The sequence below is a fragment of the Cryptomeria japonica genome, chromosome 2 (genome assembly GCF_030272615.1).
Source record: "Cryptomeria japonica chromosome 2, Sugi_1.0, whole genome shotgun sequence".
NCBI lineage: Eukaryota > Viridiplantae > Streptophyta > Pinopsida > Cupressales > Cupressaceae > Cryptomeria > Cryptomeria japonica.
The window spans coordinates 616,510,139-616,530,823 of NC_081406.1; the positions used below are offsets into that span (position 1 = coordinate 616,510,139).

The 20,685-nt window shown below is 40.5% G+C and overlaps 1 protein-coding gene across 4 annotated transcripts in view; it reads right to left on the reverse strand.

Annotated features, from left to right (window-relative positions):
• LOC131078691 (vacuolar fusion protein CCZ1 homolog B) overlaps nt 1-20,685 on the reverse strand; it is a 144,455-nt gene that overhangs the window by 14,065 nt on the left and 109,705 nt on the right. For all 4 annotated transcript variants that reach the window (XM_058016463.2, XM_058016464.2, XM_059216783.1 and 1 more), the window contains 2 exons: nt 18,292-18,390; nt 17,589-18,053 (listed from right to left, as the gene is read on the reverse strand). In XM_058016463.2, the coding sequence (XP_057872446.2) occupies nt 17,589-18,053; nt 18,292-18,390 (564 nt within the window). The remainder of the gene's footprint in view (nt 1-17,588; nt 18,054-18,291; nt 18,391-20,685) is intronic.

The window sequence follows — 20,685 nt, forward strand, 5'->3', positions numbered from 1 at the left end:
GAGAAACTTTGTTTACCCTCTCGGGTGAATAACTTAGAACATACAGATAAAGCACATAATGCAGAATAATAATGCCATAGATATCAGGTCAAATATAAGAGATGTTATTCCATTCATAATTGTCGTTGTCCCCTCACAAGTTACATTCGGAAGTATATAAAGATACCGAGGGGGTGCAAGCGCCAACCGTCGCACCGCAACTGCCACCCCTCGGTTGCCAACTAACCAACTCAATTACAACTTAATTAACTAGTTTTATTTTCGTGTACAATATTGCCGCCAACATCATCCCCCCTAAAAGAAAAGAAGTCGTCTCCAGACGACTTAATACAAAATAGAGATGACATTAAACAGAATTGCTAAACGCCAGTCGAGCCCGGAACTTATACACCTGTTGCATCCTCGCTTAAAAACCCTTTTCTGCTACCATCCTATGTTGCATCCTCGCCTGAAAACCCTTTTCTACTACCATCCGATGCTCAAGTGTGGATTTCACCATTATTGCTTCCTTTGACATCACAATCCTCCTGTGCCTAAACCAAACTTGTCTGCAAAACACACTTTTCAGTCTCAGCCTCCACCAACTGCTACTCAAATGATACTGTCTTCCCTAGCCAATTTGTCCTCGATAGCCACCCGCGCTGCCCTCTCGGCATCCAACTCCTGGGTACGCTGAGCTACGTCTCACGCTAGTACTACCTCCAACTTGGTGGTCAGCTCCTCCCAAGCCCTCTCTGCATCCACCAAGGCAACCTCACGTCCAGCCGAGACATACTCCAAGTTCCTCAAAGCGTACCATTCCTGCCTGGAGGTGGCCACAACCCGTTGGCACAAAGGCTAGGAGACACCACAAATCCTCCATCACACTCCCCAAAGGCTAATAACTGAACTAAATAACTCCCTGGTGTCATACAATTGCGCGGACCTGCAATGCCTTCCCTCACCAATGCTTAGCTTCAGGCTTCCTTCTCACAGTACGAACAACCACAACACTTGTCGTGACATCTCTGATGCCCTTCGCCCAACTCCAAAAAGTGTATTGTAGCTCAAAAATAAACTGGGGCCTGGGGGCAGTGCCCCCAGCGGGGTCGAGGGGCAGCACATCATTTCAGTGATATTTTAAGATGCAAAAACCCTTCTTCTCCACTCTAAATTTGCAGTGTCCTGGCTCCAGACTCCATCGAATGATTTTAAATCTGGTCGTCATTTTTTTTTTTTCTCCTGTAATGTCCCCGATGGCACCGCGGCCATACAACCTCCCCATACGGTCAACAACAGCACTGGCACCTCCAATCGTACAGCCACCTTCCTGTGTGGTCGACACTCCTCCACCGTATGGCTATGTGTTTGTTTGTGCGGTGACTTTATGTCCGTGGCGCCTTTACTCCTTACGGCGGCGGTGGTATCCACCGCACGGTGGTGCTACCGTATGGTGGTTCCACCGCCGGTGTTGCCACTGCACGGTGGTTCCACCGTGATTTTTTTTTTTTCCGACTGTACGGTCAACTGTCGTACGGACCCGTACGACCGTACAGTTATTTATTTATTTTTATTTTTTTAAGTGTCCAAATTTGGCTCGGGTTTCGTGCCTGTGGAATCGCCCTTTCTCGGTTTGCCTCGGTCGAGAGTCTCCCGCTTTGGTCCCGTGCCTCTCGAGTCGCCTGCTCGGCCTCCCAGGTCCCCTTCCATCCTATCGGGTTCCCCTCCGAACTCTTGGGTGTCCTTCCGGCCTCTCGAAACCCCTGCGCGCTTCTTGTGGTAGGGTTTCAATTTGGACCCGTTGGTGGCAAGTCTATTTTCGATGGCCATCCGAAGCCCTGGAACCACAAATTCTACGGCAACCACGGTCTCCTTCCCGTACATAAGGAGAAGAATAATAAAGATTTTGAAGGTTGCGGCCTTCCACACAAGGTTCCAATCGTTGCCAATAATCTTGGGATTATCTACGTCATTGAGGTTTGGGACGTCTCCCTTCCAATATTCTTTGTATTCCGGCAGGTACACCTCCTCTGTTGCTTGCTCTGGTTCCTCTACTTCGAGCCTGTAGCTCTGGAACATTTCGTAATCCTCCATTTGCCAATGGAAGAGCCCGTTCAATGACCCTGTCTCATCCTCGGAGCACTCTCCTAGTTTGAGAATCCCTTTGTCATTGGGCTCCTTGCAGCCCCGTCCTTCGTCCCTCGGGTCACCTTTTCCTTCATCCTCTGATTCCGAAGATGATGCCAGTTCCTCGTCAACAACTTGGGTCCTCAGATCAATGGTGTACTTCCGCCCCCCTTTTTCCATAGAAAGGGTGTTCTTTTTCCAATCGTGGTTCACCTTTGTTGTAACCAGCCACCCTCTGCCTAAGATGGCGTCATACCCCTTCTTCTTGAGTGGGATTACCACAAAATCTAGTATGAAAGGTTGCGTGCCGATGGTTACCGGCTGGGCCATCAGGGTGCCGAGTGGCTTGATGCCGTGCTGGTTTGCACCTACCAAGTTGAACGTGGGTGGCCATAGTGTTGGCTTCCCCAGCTTCTTCCACGTATCCTCTGGCAGTACATTCACCCCCGAACCTCCGTCCACGATGGTGTCTTTGAGGATAGCCCCGAGAATTCCCATCTCTACTACAGCAGGATGCCGACCACTATTTAAGGCCAACAACATTGGGTCAGCCGAGGGGCTGACTGGAACTTCCGCCTGTGTGGCACGCAAAGGTGCCTGCGCAGTGGTTTGTATGGAACTAAAAATGGCAGTTCTTAACTGTGGCATTGTTTCTAGAAGGTCCTTTACCCTTATAGGTACTTCCATCTGCCATACTTGCCCAATGATGTTATTTTCTGCTTCCGTACGAGATGATGTACTCACCACCTCATTGTCCTGTCGTTCGGCCGTCATCTCACGTTCAATATTGGCCTTTGCCTCCCGTAATCTCTCCTTCTACGTACGGGGGTCGGGATAAGTAGCTTTTTTCCTCTTGGCGCTGGAGATCGCCGGTACTTCTTTCTCACCAGTCTTCTCAGCCTTCTCAATGTTGAGGAGATTAACCCCTGCCCGTGGGCAATTTGCGTCCTCATGGTCGCCTGGCCCACACCATCAGCAGAGGTGTTGAGGGGTGGCTTCCTTCGTGCAATCACGGGCAAAGTGCCCCCACTGATTATAGGCCTGTTGTGACCATTTCACACATCGCCCCATTTAAAATGGGGACCCCCTCTTTTGCTCGTTTTTGCTCACCTTTCGCTTTTCTTTTTAGGGTTTTGGTAGTTCGTCAGTTGTCTGGATTTAGGGTCAAGCCTTAGGGTTCCTTTTTTTTGTCTTTTCAGGCCAGAGTCCAGTTAGTCCTGAGAGCTTTTTTGAGCTTCCTTTTGTAGGATGCAAATTTTGAATGAAATGAATTCGCCAGAATGGTCTATTTTCAATTGGCATTTTGAGTACAGAGTCTTAAATTTGTCTAAGTGTTGATGATGAAATGCGAATTTTGTCCAATTGAGTAATTTTGACCAAATTTTGACCTTTTTGATATTTGATCCCGGGCATTGGAAATGATTTGTTTTTGCCTTGTGAAGTGATTAAATTTGTGAAATCTTGATATTTTGGCCTGTAGGAGCAAAATCGCTCCTGTCCCTCAATGAAGGACCGGAGCTCGTTTTCAAATATCTTACTGTCCTTACAGGGTCAAGATGAATTTCGAATGGAAGTGATAGAGAAAGGCGTGATCGTTCCGTTGAATATAAATTGAAGAATTTCACGAACACGGAAATGCCTCCAGGAGCAAAATCGCTCCTGTCCCTCAGTGAAGGACCGGAGCTCAAAATCAAATATTGCTTTGTCCTTGCAGGATTTTAACGACTTGACAATTTGAAGAGGTCCAAGGAGATGTGTTTTATCAAATGAATATAACTTGAAGTGCCGTCGTGAAGGAGAATGACCCAAATATGCAAAATCGCTCCTGTCCCTCAGCCAGGGACCAGGGCGAAAACCATTGTAGCTCCCGTCCCTCTCCAAGGGACCAGAGCGAAGTTCTTCATAGGGCATGTTCTGGACGAAGATCAAGCAAGTTTTTGGTTTGAAGGCAAGAAAAGATGTGACTTGAACTCGTTGAAGACAAATTGAAGATTATGAAACGTCAACAAGGGACCCAAATGCCCAAGTTCGCTCCTGTCCCTCAGGCAGGGACCAGAGCGATTTTTGTCTTAGATGATTTTTTTGCCAAGTTGGAGAGAATCTCAAGACATGGATGGATGAAAGGAGGTATAACAAGACAAGTGAAGATAATTTTTGAAGTTAACAAGGTGAGATGAAGCCCACAAGAGCAAGATCGCTCCTGTCCCTCTCCAAGGGACCAGGGCGATGTAATGAGTATGTTGCCTTTTCTTCAAGTTCAAAACACTCCAAGTACCGGATACATGGTGGCAAGAGCATTTCGAAGCATCCCAATAAAGAACGAAGTATCCAAAGTTGCCAATATTGAAGGAATCACACCAAGACACCTAGTTCGCTCCTGTCCCTCAGGCAGGGACCAGAGCGAAATTCTCATAAATGCCTAGATTTCAAAAGTTAAACAAGTATCAAATGATCAAGAAGGTTTGAAGGACTTCATTTTACCCAATGAAGGCAGTGGCAAGTTGAAGAAGGCAAGCATGAACCCAAGACCTTGAAGTTCGCTCCTGTCCCTCTCCAAGGGACCAGAGCGATATCTATTATATTTGCCAAATCTTTCCAAAATCACGTTAAGACAAGATCATGCGAGGTGGTAAAGGGTCTAAGGTGTTGTTAGATGATGATGTGCAAAGGTTTTAAACGTCAAAATGATCACCAATTTGAATAAGGAAGCTATATCGCTCCTGTCCTTTGGACAAGGACCAAAGCGATTTTCATTAAAACACTCATGTTCCTTCAAAATCAAGACAGGGCAGGGTCGCACAAGATCAAGGACGCCATTTGGAAGATTCTGAACAAGAAACAAAGATTGAAAGTTTGCAAATTTGAGCCAGGACACCAGGATCGCTCCTGTCCCTCTCCAAGGGACCAGGGCGATATTTGCTAAAGCACTTGTTGTCATTCGAAGATTATGTCAAAACCAAGTTGCAAAAGGATTGAAACGTCTTTTGAAAGGTGATGAACAAGGAGTTAAAGTCAAGAACGAAGAATTTCAAGCTAGAAGACAAGGATCGCTCCTGTCCCTCTCCAAGGGACCAGGGCGATAACCTTCCAAACATCAAATACGCCTTGTAGAAGTCAAGTGAGACAAGCGTGGAGTAAAGAAACAATGTTATTATTCACCTTATGATGAAAATTTGAAGATCGAAGATGTAAGATCAAGGAGAAAACATCTAGATCGCTCCTGTCCCTCTCCAAGGGACCAGGGCGATAGTAGTCATAAAAGGCATTTGTTCACACAAGCAAGACACTTTAGCTCGAAATTCCTAGCGAAAATGCCAAGTTCAACGTGGAGATGAAGACTTTGAACGTCAAAAATGCAAGAATCAAGACCAAGATGATGGATCGCTCCTGTCCCTCAGTCAGGGACCAGGGCGATGAGGTTTGTAATTTTCCACTCTCCAAATTTTGGCGCTCAAACACATTTTTGAATTTATTTAAATGCTAGGAAAATCGATATTTAATTAAAAGCATTTAAATAGCGCATGGTATTCATTAATTAATTGTTTTTTTTGCCTTGTAAAGGAAAATCGAATTTATTGATAATAAACAAAGGCATTTAATAATTAATTATTAATTATTAATAAAAAATTAAAAAAGAGCGCTTGGTTTATGAAAGTCGGCCTTCTATTTTATTTAAAAATTGTTTTAAATTGCCTTATTAATTACCAAGTCGGCCTTAAGGTGAATATGAGGTGAGCGCTATAAAGGGAGGTGAAGGACTTTTATTTTCACATTATCATTTTATCATCTCACATGCGATCTTGAGGGAGAGGTGCGAATTGTGTTTGAAGAGTGCGAATTTCATTTCAAGCAAGGTGGTGCGAATTTATATCCAAAGGTGGCGCAAATATTATCCAAGGAGGTTCGAATCTGTCTAAGGCATTGGAGATCACATCAAGGACATATCAAAGGTGGCGAAGTTCCTAATTTGAAGAAGAGATCACGTTGAAGACTATATAACTTCAATTTTGCCTAAGCGATTTTATTCATTTTGCATTCTAGAGTTAGCTCTCAAATAAGGTATGGCGATAATGGTTTTATTGTTTTAGTTTTGATCGTCATAGCCTAAATTTTGAAATTTTGAATTTTGAATTCCTAGCTCAATCGTTTTTTTTAGGAAATGATAACTCAAAGACTTATCATGATGTTTCCTAAAATCTATTCTCTAATCTACGTTATTCATTGCAAAATCTAGTTTCTCATTATGAAATGTTGTGTAGGTATGGCGACCCCGAAGTCGGGAGCATCCACCAGTCGTTCAGCTCTCATGAAGGAAGATCAAAAGACCGAAGAAGTGGAGACCAAGATTGTGTCGAAGTGGAGCAACATTGGAGATACCAACTTGGGTAACTTTAGCACGAAGAAATTTCGAGAGATCCCTTACATTGGCAAGCCATCACCTGTCGCCCGGAGAATAATCGAGAGTGGCATCATTAAGGCGGCCGGCTTTCCTCCAGCTGTTCAGTGCCATGAGTTGATGATCGAGTGTGCTCGTCATTATGACCCTCAGTCCAGAACGATCGTGTCCAATGAGGGAAACACTTTGGCGTACCTTTCAGAGGAAGCTATAAGTGAAGCTTTCCATCTTCCAGAACACAGGGACATGATATACAAGAGCATAGAGGGAGCCAGGTCAATGTACGAAGATGATCCAGATGCTTGTCTAAGCATAATTAATAAGAACTGGTTACTCAAGAGCCGTCCCCGTCTAAGCAAGATCCCGAACACACCGCACAGGATTGATTTCCTGGAGGAGTACAGAGATTTGATCACGATGCTCAACTGAGTTACAGGAGCCCCTCACGCCTTCTACTTTGAGAAGTGGATGTTCTACTTCATCCAGGTGATTGTTCAGGGAAAGGGTACGATACATTGGGCTAGGATGATTAGCCATTGCTTAGACGTACAGTTGAGGAGACTCAAGGCTACCAAGTCCTTCCACATGAGTTCATACGTCATCTATGCCTTGATCAGGAGTTTTGAGTACGCAGGACTACCTCATAGAGGAGTGATTGGAAGAGGACCCGGCGAGGTCAGAGCTTGTGATTCCTATGCCTACTTGCATCATCCGCCAGGGAGCAACTACAAGCTAGTTAATGATACCTTCACGATGAACATCACAAGGACGTTGCAAGGTGGGATTCACAACAGATTATCTCAAGATGCACAGGAATTGGTGAAGAGGTACGGTGCTTGGTTTATCCAATTTCCGAAGTTCACTTATATTAGAGTGCATGGATGTCCTTTACCTCCATACATGTTGCCGAGATATCCGACAGACAGAATTGTGTTACTTGAAGTAACAAGACAGTTGGCAGCATATGCGAAGGCATTCAGACACAGACATGGGAATGGAATTCCAGTACCTATCATTTTGGGCAATTCAGTTGAGGTATGTCCTAATGCTTTAGCTATGGATGACGCAGAGAAGGAGTTAGCCTTGTATTCTTTTTCAACCTTTGCTTTGAGAGAAAGCTTTGATCCAGCATGAGTACCAAATAGAAGATTTTATGATGAATCTCTTAGATGATCTTGAAGTGAAACGAAAAATGCATTCTAGATTGCCTTTGGATTTCATCAGGAAATGCAGGATTTACAGAGTGGCCGACCAAGCTCAGGACAGTGGCAGACATATCCAGTCATCCTATGATCGAGAAAGTAAAACAATAAGGTTGGATTGGAATGAGCCTGAGGTCGTGGATCTAGATACTTTGATGGCTCCAGTTTTGTCCTGTACTCGCAGATGGGTTGACATACAGCATCAGAAGTTGAGAGAGCAAGGCATAGCTATGACTTTCACTTTGGAAAAGAAGCCAGCCGAAGGTGGAGCTAGTGTAAGTGAAGGCAATCCTAATCCTCGAAATTCAGGTGAAGGTAACCTTCGATGTGCCAGTGAGGGCAATCTCCATCCAAGAGGTTCGAAGAGGAAAGAGAGACCTGGAAAGAGAGAATCTTCCAAGAAGAAACAAGAGGCCAACCGAGATCGTTCATCCGGCACATCTTCTCGACCAGAGAAAAGGACACTTCAAGTGGAAGAATCCATGGAGTCGATGGTACAAAACGACAGGCAGGAAGAAGGACAGGCACAACAAGGGTCACCAGATGGATCTCTCCAAGATTATGAGTTAGATGAAGATAAAGAAGACAACGAAATAACATCTCCTCCCAGACAAGAAGAAATAGTGCATAAGGAAATTCAAGTTCAAGAGACAAGATCAGCTATCCCAGATTGGTTGAAGGAAAGATTAACCAAGGTGATCGTGACAGAAGACGAAGATAATGCAATTGATTTGGAAAGCCTTGTTGGACGTTCTCACGAAGTAACAGAGAAGAGGAAGGCTACCATGATGTCCAAGATGATTCGAGATGAGACTGGATCCAGAAAACTGCAGATAGCTACACCGGCAGTAGACAAATATGAAGGTGAGATCCTAGCAGAGGAATATGATATACAGACATTTGAGCTAGGACCATCCACAGCAGAGCAGACATTGGATGATGCCACCGATTCATTTGAAGCATTGAAAGACAAGCTTAGAGAAGAAATGGAGAAGAATAGAAAGCTTGAGAGAGAGAGAGGTGCATGGAGGACATATTTTAGTCATCTCAATGTGCCTTTAGGACGTCAGGATCCAGCTAGATCACCAGTACAAGCACTTCCACTTCAATCAATCAATGAGGCGGAAAGATTCAGGAATATGGTCTAGCGTACAAGTACTTGGATGGAGGACCTCACAGTTTGCTTCAGTGGTCAACCTTACTCCATATGAAGAGTGTTCTCTTCGAGGACATCAGTGTTAAATGTGGCCAAGTTGAGGAGGTGATCAATCCTATCCAGGACAGAGTATTTGAGGTACTTCGTACCATTCTTGGCAGGAGGATCGAGGTCGAGACAGATGTGGATATGCAGGAATTAGAGGATAGAATCAAGGTCATCTTTTGTAAGGACGCTAATGTTACAGACGAGCAATATGATCAGATGTTTGCCACCATGCTCCTGATTGAAAGAACAAAGGAACTTGAATCTTCATGGGACGCAGCTCTTCTAGATGCATTTGATCAAGTCATCCACTTGGAAGAAAGTATGAAGAATCTTCCCGAGATTCCAATGGCAGAGATCGAAGGAATCGTGTTAAGATTCATTGCATATGCTAAAAAAGAGAATTCGAAAGGGAATAAGATTCTAGATGATAGGTTGTTATAGATGACATGGCATCTTAATTGTCATTGGTTTATGTCTCCTAGGTTTTTGTGCCAAATTTAATATTTGGCTATGCATTTAATATTGTTCAGTAAAAAGGAGGCCATTTGTAACAAACCCTAATTAGGGTTTAGGTGTCATGATCTTGATCGTTGATCTACTTTCAATCTGGACCTTTCATTGTAATTGAGGATGCTATTTACACCCTCATTTTCATTTCATTTGAGAGAGATAATAGTTAGATATCAGAGAGTTTGTTGTATTAGAGAGATTAGAGTTAGAAGCAATTTTACTTTTGTAGCAAGATTGAGTTTTGAGGAAAGGAATTCAAGCAATTGCTGTACATGATGACTTGGAAATCAATGAAATATTGAAAGTTATGGTGTTTTGTTGCAATTTTCTTGGTTATCTTCATGGTTGTTCAATTTACTTGAATCATGCTCAATCAAAGTAGTGTGTTAATTTGAAAGACATAGTGTGAGACTTGATCTTTGGTAGGATTCGTAATCCAAACCACTAGCTTCTTGCTGATTGTAGGAACGCCTTGCGTGGTCGACTGGAGAATACCTTGAATCACTTAACCTTCAATCATTATTGTGTCTTGGATATGTACCTTTGTGGTAGTGTCTTTGATCTTTGATGCATTGAAAATCATTTTGTTACCTTAGAAGATCGCATCAATTTCAATTGAGTTGTTATCTTATGGCAAAATTGAAGTTGGTTGAATCTTGCCAAGTCTTGTTCACACGAAGTCATTTTTAGGGTTAGACTAGATTAAACTTCTTTCAAAACCCTATCCCTTTTGTTATTTTTTGAAAGCTTCTTAGTTTAGTAAGATTTCGGAATTTCGGAGTGTAAGATCCCCTTGAGGATACAGCAAATCACATCATACCACGGCGAGCTTGTCCACACGTAGAGACCCTACTAACCAGAACATTGGAGTCATCCTAACTGATCCTTCATGCGAATCTTCAGCAGTTAGAGGCTTTATTCAAGAGAGGATAAGATGCCTTTAGGTATTTTATTCTGTGTATGATGGTGTACAAAATACACGTCAACAAGGCCCTACATTAGATAATTGGCTGGCCCTTGGCGTCATACTGGATATGGCTTCCGTTATTGTTATTGTTGCTATTCCTTCCGCCGCCGCGTCTGTTGTCCCGATAACCTCCAGATGATGTCGTTGTGTTGGTTTGCTGGGCCGTACCCGCTAGTGCGGATGTTGTGGCCTGCTCCGTGAACAACACTTGGCTCATTTGCGTACTTCGGGTTTTCATGTTGTATGGGCATTCCTTGATGGAGTGTCCCATCACTTGGCAAATCTCACGGAATGCTTTCTTCGGGCAAGTACCCTTTGTAAGCCCCTCCTCTTTGCACTCAGTGCACCATATGTCCCCTTCAGTTTGACCGGTGCTTCTCATAGTTTTGAACTCCCTCCTCATTCACTCCATGTCTTTCTGGAGCGCTTGCACCCGTTTGCCAACCTCACTGTCACTGCTGCTTTCCTGTGACAAGTCATCCTCCTCGGACGAGCTATCCTTCTTCTTTTTCTTCAATGTCTTGGTCTCGCTCTCGAGATCCATCGCTCTATTGTATGCGTCTTCGTACGATGTAGGTGGAACAATTTTCATCTTCTTTCGGAGGGAATGCTTTAGTCCCTCCACGAACCATCGCTTTTTCAACCCATCTGCTGGTTGACTTTCCATTTTTCCCAATAGTTCCTTCAGCCACCGACTATAGGCTCAGACAGTCTCGTTCTTGTTTTGCTTCGTTCCATAGATCTCGGTGACTATTTCATTGTCATCTCTCAGGAGGCGGAACTCTGTCCCAAACTCCTTCAAGTCGGGCAATGTGCCGACTTTGGCCTTATCCATGTCTAAGTACCAGTCTATGGCCACTCCCCTTAAAGTTGTTGGGAACTGTGTTACCCATTCGTTTTGGTTGGTAACACCGTTCGTTGACCATATGGTTTTGCACGTTCGACAATGGCGGACGGGATCTTCCTTTCCGTCGCCATTGAACTTCGGCAGTTTCTATTTACTCCCCATCGATGGGGGTCGTCTTCCTAGAGGTGGTTGTGGTTGTGTCTATGCCGCTCCCTTCGGTGCCAGTGGTGTGTCCTGCGTGGGTGACTGGAGGTACGGTGTTTTGCTTGTCGAGTGTGGCACCTACCGTACGGTTATCCTCCCCTTCGTTGTCACCCGCGCCCACTCTTGGCTCCCTTGGTGATCCTCACTTTGTGGTGTAAGGGATAAGTTTCTAAACCGATCTCGGGTCTCTTCAACTAGATCTCTCCTTAACCTTGTTTCCTCTAGAAACTCTTCGTCGCTCCACACCCTACGGTGTTCTAGCGACATGTAGAAATTTCCGTCAGCTTCTGCACCCTCCGTGACACCGCCTTGGTTCCCCTCGGGCCACCCTTCGGCAGGTCGTCCTTCGGCAAGTTGCCTCAGCCTTTGTCTACATTCTACACATCGTTCCAGAATCAAGGCCCTCTGCGCGGCCTCCCACTCGTTCGTTTCTGCTTTTTTATTTCTATCTTTATTCAATAAGTTGGGCATTAATCATTTCCATACATAGCAAGCACACGCCATGTACACAAAAAAAATAAAAAATAAAAACTTTTTATTATTTTTCCTTTCGGCCACAATTTATCTAAACATTGTGCCGGGATTATTACAGGGTTCAATTTCCCCTTCGCCGATTGTTTCGTGTGAGCGTCGTCGGCCTCTAGGTTCATCTCACCGACGGGTAGGCCCATCGCGTCCGTGCGCCATCCGCATCTTCCGTTCTCGAGTACGTCTAGGCAATGGCGCCAAATGTTTACCCTCTCGGATGAATAACTTAAAACATACAGATAAAGCACGTAATGCAGAATAATAATGCCATAGATATCAGGTCAAATATAAGAGATGTTATTCCATTCATAATTGTCGTTGTCCCCTCACAAGTTACATTCGGAAGTATATAAAGATACCGAGGGGGTGCGAGCGCCAACCGTCGCACCGCAACTGCCACCCCTCGGTTGCCAACTAACCAACACAATTACAACTTAATTAACTAGTTTTATTTTCATGTACAATATTGCCGCCAACAAACTTCAGATGAGGCGATTCATTGAAAAACAACAACATATTGGATTTGGTGCCATTACCCAATTGATGGAAGCCTATCGGCTGTAAATGTGTGTTCAAGAAGTTCAACTTGGATGAAGGGTCTTCAAATACTTGTGGGGTACTTCCGAGTAACTCTTTTTGTTATCATGATGATATTTCACGAGACCAACACTTAGTGGATGTTTGCGGATTCATGGATTCAAATCAAGTAGGAGATGTTGATTCTAGAAGATTCACTAGTGATATGCATTTAATTTGTTTGGTGGTGCTATTAGTTTCAAGAGAAGTGACAAGTTGTGGTTGCTCTAACGACTACAAAGGCTGAGTATATTAAAGCTACTCATGTCTATAACAAGGCCATCTAGCTTAAGATGCTTGTGTTCACATGGGAGGTTGAGTTTAAGAGCTCTTAAAGTTCTTTGTGATAGTCGGAATGTCATATTTTGCAAAGACCCTAACCTTTCATGTGAGGGTGAAGCACATAGATGTCTAGTATCATTTTGTTCAAGGCATAGTAAAGAATGGGAGGGTAATGCTACGAAAAGTTGACACTTTGTAGAATGTCATAGATGAATTGAAGTCGGCGATCACAAAGAAGTTCAAGTGGTGCATAGAGTCTATGGGCCTCATGATTCCTGATAATTAGATTTTTGTAAGTGTGTAGGCAGTTGTAAGAGCATCTATTGTCATTATAATGTGTAATAACATCTCATGACATTGTAAGATGATAATTACTATGACAGATTATACGATACATAAGAGCATAATTATTGGGAAATTATATTGGAATTTTGACCAACAATATGATAGTTTGTGATGCATGTCACATAGCATCTTTAAATGCAAAATGAAGTTAAATTGGGGCACCTATTGGGTGGTCAAATATGACAAGTTATGACAGTATGACAAGGTTTTAGACAGCATAAAAGACCAAGACCAAGGGGGCATTGGAATGTGTGCCATGAATTTGGATGCCATACTTCTTGTGGGTTTGCTCATAATTAAACAAAAGCATAAGGCGGTTCCCATTTGTGCTTCATCTATTTATTGGGTGCTTGGGTTAAAGTGTGCATAGTGTGTTTTGTAGGTACTGCTAAGCCACAAGAATTACTCTAGATCTACATGTTGGTGATACTCTTGTAAGGGCATGTCCCTAGACATTGTATTGTAACCTTTCTTGCTAATAATTCAATTGGTTCATAATTTGGAGAGTGGGTTTTTTCTCTGTAAGGGGTTTTACCCATGTAATCACTATGCTTTGGCATATTGTTTTGTTTTTTTCTTTTTTGTAATTGTAAGATCAAATTTAGTTTTGTACAAACCTCCTCTAATCAATTAGTGTAGCCTTTCACTTCTTCTGCTCCTCTTTGTTGAGTGTAGCCTTTCACTTTTTGTTTTGTTTATTCTTTTTGTAATTGTAAGATCAATTAGTTTGGATCTTCTTTTGCTCTTCTTTGTTGAGGGAGGATCATTAAACCCTAGTTCCAGCTCTCTTGATGGTTGATTGAGCATTGGTTCGCTTCGATAGAGGTTCTACTCCATCTTTATTGGACTTGGGCCATTTCTATTTGGATGGATAAACCAATTTGTAATTGGATACTAATTGTAGTCCAACTGAATTATTGGACTCCCCCTCACTTCCAAGAAGTTTCTTCTAGAAGAAATCATCTTATATGGTGTTTCAATCCCATAAGAAAGTGGGCTAGTCCTATTCACAAGGTGTAGGTTAGGGTAAGTGTTTCTAGCTTCTTGCGATTTTGTTGTCTAGTTATTTTATGTTTCATTCCTAGATTTTGGTTGTTTAGAACTTTGTTATTTTGTAGGGTATTAGATTTTCCCTATTTGAGGAGCCCCATGGAACCCTAAATTAACCTCTCCCTCTCTCTCTATCTATATAGATCTACCTATTCCATGTTAGTGTCAGTGATGTTTTCTCTAGTTATAACATTGTTTTCCACTAGCTACGCATGATTTGTGGATCCCCTTCCATTCTAGTTCATTATACTGTTACAATCTTCCATATGTATTGAAGACATTTCCACTCACTCAAACTACCCATACTTCAACTTTTGCAGTGCTCTAATGAATCTCTTTGGTTTCTTGTTTCACAAAGCATTCCCTTCCTGTGTTGAAATTCTCTACAGTGATATTCAAATCAACTTGTCAGGTGATGTTTATCATAGAGGTTCCCTCCATGGTCATCAATATTGAATCTACAAAGGTGACAAATATATATTGGACTATTAAAATTGATCAAAAACTAAAACATCTAACACAACTTAAGTACAAACTCAAGTAACTAAAAATATTTAAAATATAGAATGATTTATCTATAGAAAACAACTATGCTGTCAAAGAATAATTAATCCATGCAATGCAATCATAGTGTTCATATGATAAAGAAATGATAAGATACTTATTATATGCTACAAGAATGTATTAAATGATTTTTTATGGGAACAATATTGCATACTTTAAGTAACATTCCTATGAATATTTTGATGAATTACACTTCATGAATATTTTGTCTACCTATTCCAGTGAATAGGTTGCCCTTAATATTTTGATGAATTACACTTCATGAATTGCACTTTGGGATCAACATAGTCTTTCCTATTTGAAAAGATGATCACTATGAAACACTCATTATAAACCAAGATTATATAATACGATCTTGGGTTAGAAACTTGGAGGTATCGTTATGCAATGAAATCCTCAACAAAACTATTGAGATGATGCTCATCAACTCTGTATACTTCTTCTAAATACAATACTATGGAAAGGATTGACACGTGATTAGTTCCTTGAAGCCATTGTACTAAACCAAAGAAAAAGGTAAAATTCATTTCAGACTAGGTATAATAAGATATGAAAAAAGCACTGAACTCCTCACTCCACCTGCAACTAGAAATGTCCAACATGTTTATTTTTGGTCTGGAGGAGTTATCAAAGACCGACTTATCAAAAACTAGGACTGTAACATGACCACTATGCACAAAAATTACAACACCAATTCCAACGTAACAAAAAAAAAACACCAACCAGTAAAATAAATCTGGCAGTAGCTAATTCCTTAAGAGAATTACACTAGTTTTTCATTGTTTATTAATTGAAATAAGACACAAAGCTGAATATCAATTTTTGGGAGTGGGGGAAACATCCCCCTGCTGTCCCACTGTAATGTCCCCACTTTGACATACAATTTAATGGTAAATGATAATAGTAAAATTAAAATTAAAATATAAAAGTATATAATTAAATTTCAATTAAGTTAATGAATGGTCAAAGACATGAAATGAAAAGTTGTGACTCCCTCAAACATGAGACATAAAAGGGAGAAGAGAACCTCATTTGAGGGGGATAATTTGGGAATCAGAGGTGCAGATCTAATTTAAATAAAAGTGCAGATCTGATTGTGAAAGGTTGTGTCCCTTTCAAAAAGGCAGAAATAACTAAGAGTTGCACTCTTTCAAAGGGTGCTGATGGTGAAAGGGTGTGCCTCTTGCCAAAGGGCATACATGGTGAAGAGGTGTGACCCCTCCCTCACATTGAGGGATATAAAGGAAAGGAATCCAAGCATCCAAGGAGATCACCATCGATCAGATCAAATCAGAACTGTTATTAAGTTACGGGCAGTAACATCTTTGTTCTTGGTTGGGGATGTGCTTAATATGTATGCTTAATATATGAAGCCTGATAATGTTCTTATGCAGAATTCAGTAGTAATATTAATATAGACTGCAATATGTATGACATTCATAATACATGAATCAGTTGGAAAGAAATACACAGCACTCAGAATTACATCAACATCACAGGCGGATCAAACTTAAAGATACCTTAAGAAAGCCACACCGAAATTGACTGATTGCTTATAACAGCATCTGGGTATGATTACCAGTGAATTCCTTATGCAGATAGAAAACACATACAAATAGATTAATATGCAGATAGAAAACACATACAGATAGATTAATATGCAGATATACTCAGAAGTTTGATCTACACTCTGATCTAAATGAAAAAAGAATCAAAAGGGAGAATATTTTAGCAGAACAGAAAACAATAAAGGGACCGGCAAACTGTTTTCCCTTTAAGAAGATAAAGGAACCCTCTCTCTAACCCTCCCTTATCAATTGAGAATAGTAATCTAAGACAAGATTTAGGGAAATCCCAAAAGGGGACATTACACCCACCACCTCTGCTGATGACCAAACGGCATTTTTGGGACATCCCCTTGGGTTGGGGACGTCCCCCAAATGTCCCAAGAACCCCCACAAGTCTCCTGACCATCCCTAAGACTTCTAGGAGTCCCCCACGGTAAAAAATGGAAAAAGTTGATATCTAGAAAAAAACTCAAAAAGTGATCAATCCACACACCACAAACCCCAACCCTAATGGTCTCGAAATAGTAAAGACTTGGTGTTGCAGAAAACAATGTGATAAAATTGTGAAAATGGTGTCCACCATGAAGGTTTGTGTGGTTTTAAAGACCTTAAATTGCAGTTAGTGGTGGGCCTCCACCCTTGACCCCACCCTATACCATAATAGGAAATGTGATAGAGGCACTGCCTCTCAACCCTAATATCTACCCCCATACCTACACCCACTGCCATCCCACTACTGTCCCAGAATCTACACCCTTGGTCCTGCTTTAGTGTATTATGTCTTCTAAATGCAATGCATTAAGAAAAAAATTCCATGTGACATGGAACTAATCATGTTTTTACACAAAAAATATATTTATGCTTTGCAACCATGATTACATCCTCATCCACTAAAGATTCAGATTTTATCATATAGTGTGCCATGTTAACTCATTTCTGTTCATAAAATTTGGATGCAAAAATTTAACAGATTCTCAAGCCTACTGTAATGTCATTCAAATTTGAAATTCCATATTTTACATGTAAAAAGCTTTAAAGGCAATACTTTGAGAATATGATGCAATAATAGTACACAATAACAGAAGTGAAGGAAGAATTCATCACTTCGTATCATTATTCACATATCAGGTTTTATCAACAAAAATGTAGATAAAGCAGCATGGAAAGCTACAACTCAGTTAAAGTTCAATAAAATATCAACTTTTGAAATTTGAGTTTGTATTTCAGATAAAAACTTACATTTTCAAGAAGTTGCTGCTTCAGTATGGAGATACCCTGCATCCCATTGGCTGATGAACCAGCTGGAATGAGGAGGAGGATTGTCAGACTCTTGTATTGATACGCACACAAATGCATCCGTTCCTCTGTTTGTTGTAACCAAACAGTTGGGCTTAGAGCACTCCTTCCAGCTATCTCTGTCCCCCAAATGTCTGTCATAAGGAAGCCATCCTTTTCTCTCCACCATTTCTCATGTTGTAGAGGCCTTGGAACTTGAAATTTTCGATCTTGTCTAACTGGAGAAGTATCACGGGAGGTAGGACTGACATCCTCTGGCACAGGTGTGACATTACTAAACATAGGACTTACAGGATCACGAACTGCAAGATTTCCTTTTTTCAAATAGGAACGGGAATTGACACCAGAAGCAATTGCATTTGGAGTCAACCGTAATACTGCATAAGTGTACAGATTTGTTGTGTCCCCCTATAATACAAAATTTAAACAGCCTTCCAAATAGGTAAGATTCCACAGAGGCATGCACTCTAAAAAAAACAGCAACGATTCATTTTAGTACATGTGTAGATTTTAGTTAAATCACTCAAATATCATCACATTTCACAGTTGATAACGCATGCCCTCAAAAGTTGCATTCTGTCATAAAAGTGAAATTTAAGTTAACACTCATAGGAAAGAGGAGGCAAATTGATAAGTGTTAACATACCGAAGGAAGAGTTGTTGAAACCAGAAAGTCATTAAAAAGTATTAGTGAGTGTCGAGGAATGCTTCCAGTGAATGAGGATTCCAAAAACCTGACAAGTGACTGCAAGATAAAAAGAAAAAGGAAAAAAGTCAAATTAATAGAAACAATAAGAAATTAGGCATTCATAACAGAACTGTCACTCAAGACCCTACTAATTTGTCACATTCCTGCATACATCTACATTATAAAATTTTCTGATTCTCTCTCACGTTTGACATGTAATTCTTTAAATGTATTTCATTTTCCTACTGTTCTGTTTATGCTTGAGTATTTTCTGTTGCAATAGTTTTATGCTGCACTAAGAGAATATTTGTCACTGGAACTAGAGAACCCAGAACTTGGGGTAGAGTACACATCCTTTTGGACAGAAGTACACAACTCATAGCTGTAAAGACATGCAAGAGAATTTCAATCAGGAAAGGAGCATTCCTTGAAATCAAAGTTTGCATGGACACAGATAATCAAATATGGGTATGGCCATTTTTTAAGACTCCTAATATGGATACGGCTGAATATGACATTCATAAAAAGCACTTAAACATATATTTAACATAATTTTCTAAGTTATTAGAGGAGATTTTCATTACTTTAGAAGCCACATAGACACATAGTTGCCACAAAAATAATTATATGTTGATTTAACAATTTACAATATACAAAAAAATACAAACCAGGACCTATAATTAAATTAACAATAATGTCATTTAAATCTAATTAAGATAAAATAAGTAAAAAAATTATATTAATTAAAAAAGAAAATATCTAAATATATTGAAAATTTCAAATTTAAATATAAAGAACTAAATAAACAATAATAATCTGAACTTAAAAAATAAAATTTCACACAAATACAGAAAAATAAAATAAAAATTGCACACATGAAGTTTTTTAATTAAGTTTAGAAAGGTTAATGTCAAACTTTTTAAATATCAAATCACACAGTATCTGAGAAACTTAGTGGTTTTTGGGCACGTGTGGATACGATATCTGACATGTATCCGAGCTGTATCCATATCCGACATGGCAGTACACGCACCCAAGGAGGGGCATGGGTGTATCTGGCTACCCTGTTTGAAATCTCACGATACTTCATGAATGTTTCCTACTACAAAAACTAACACGTAACTTTAAAACAACAAATAGTAAATGCAGTATCCTAAGCCCTAAAAGTTCAAAAGACTCATCCATTCATTCACACATTAAATACAACAAAAAAGTTTGAGAGTGAAAAAAAACATCAGTGAGATTGTTTGAGAAAAAAAAGATAGAAGGATTACAACAGAATTGCAGCTCTCAACAGCATAGATTAGCAAGAAATATTATAATATGGTTGGTAGAAATTGAGAGGGGGCTTTCACTTAATTCAATATTTCTAATTGTATACTTGTAAATCTATACAAAGGTGTGTCTATCAAAAGTACCCTAGAGCCACATGTCCCCATACCCTATAATTGCAAATGGTTTCCCCATCACTGCATGCACCCTCATATCCTTACGCATTCCTACATCCCATTATGACTATAGATATTGCCAACAAGTTGGCGCATCATTGATTGTAGATAGATAGACCAAACACAACTCCACCAACCTATACATGCCTTGGCATACTACCTAAACTCAAAATTTACCTCTCTGATAAATTTACAACCGAAGAGGAGATCATGGTAGGCCTTACTTCATGTATCGAGAGGCTAGCACCAGATAAAGAGATCTGAGATAAAATTCTTGATGAGTTAGACGTTTGCAAGGGTGTAGTGCAAAGGCTATCTTCAACTCAAGCCTTTTGAAGAAGGGTAAGCCAAAAACCAAGTAAATAAATAATCCTTTAATTTTTATCTTAATACTTAAAGTTTGTTCTACATTTGTTATTTAGTTCTTATATTCTTTTAAATATTCTATTCATAGATTTGTCGTTGGAGAATCATGGTCCTAGCACACCATTGTTAGAGGTTAACAACTTGTGTTTTGTCCCAAATTCATAGTGCTTCTAGGTGTGAACACAATTACAACCATAGAAACGAGACTCGGACTCGACGAGGGTGACTCTACTCGGGACTCGGCAAAAAACTCAACACAAACTCAGCAAGTGAAAAACCTAAGAAATTCAGAGATTTTTAGGATTTAAAACTTGTTTCGTGCACCCTTTATTAAATAAACCTTAAAGATACAATAACATCAATTAGAAGCTAATTTGATCACATACACAAGTATACATCGATCACATAATCATAAATGCAAATTATAGTTGAAGGAAATAGCACAATTAGATATTTAAATATTGTAAAATACATACAAAACTCGTGGAATATGAAATCCATGACATCAAATGTTCCAAACAAATATCAAAACAATAAC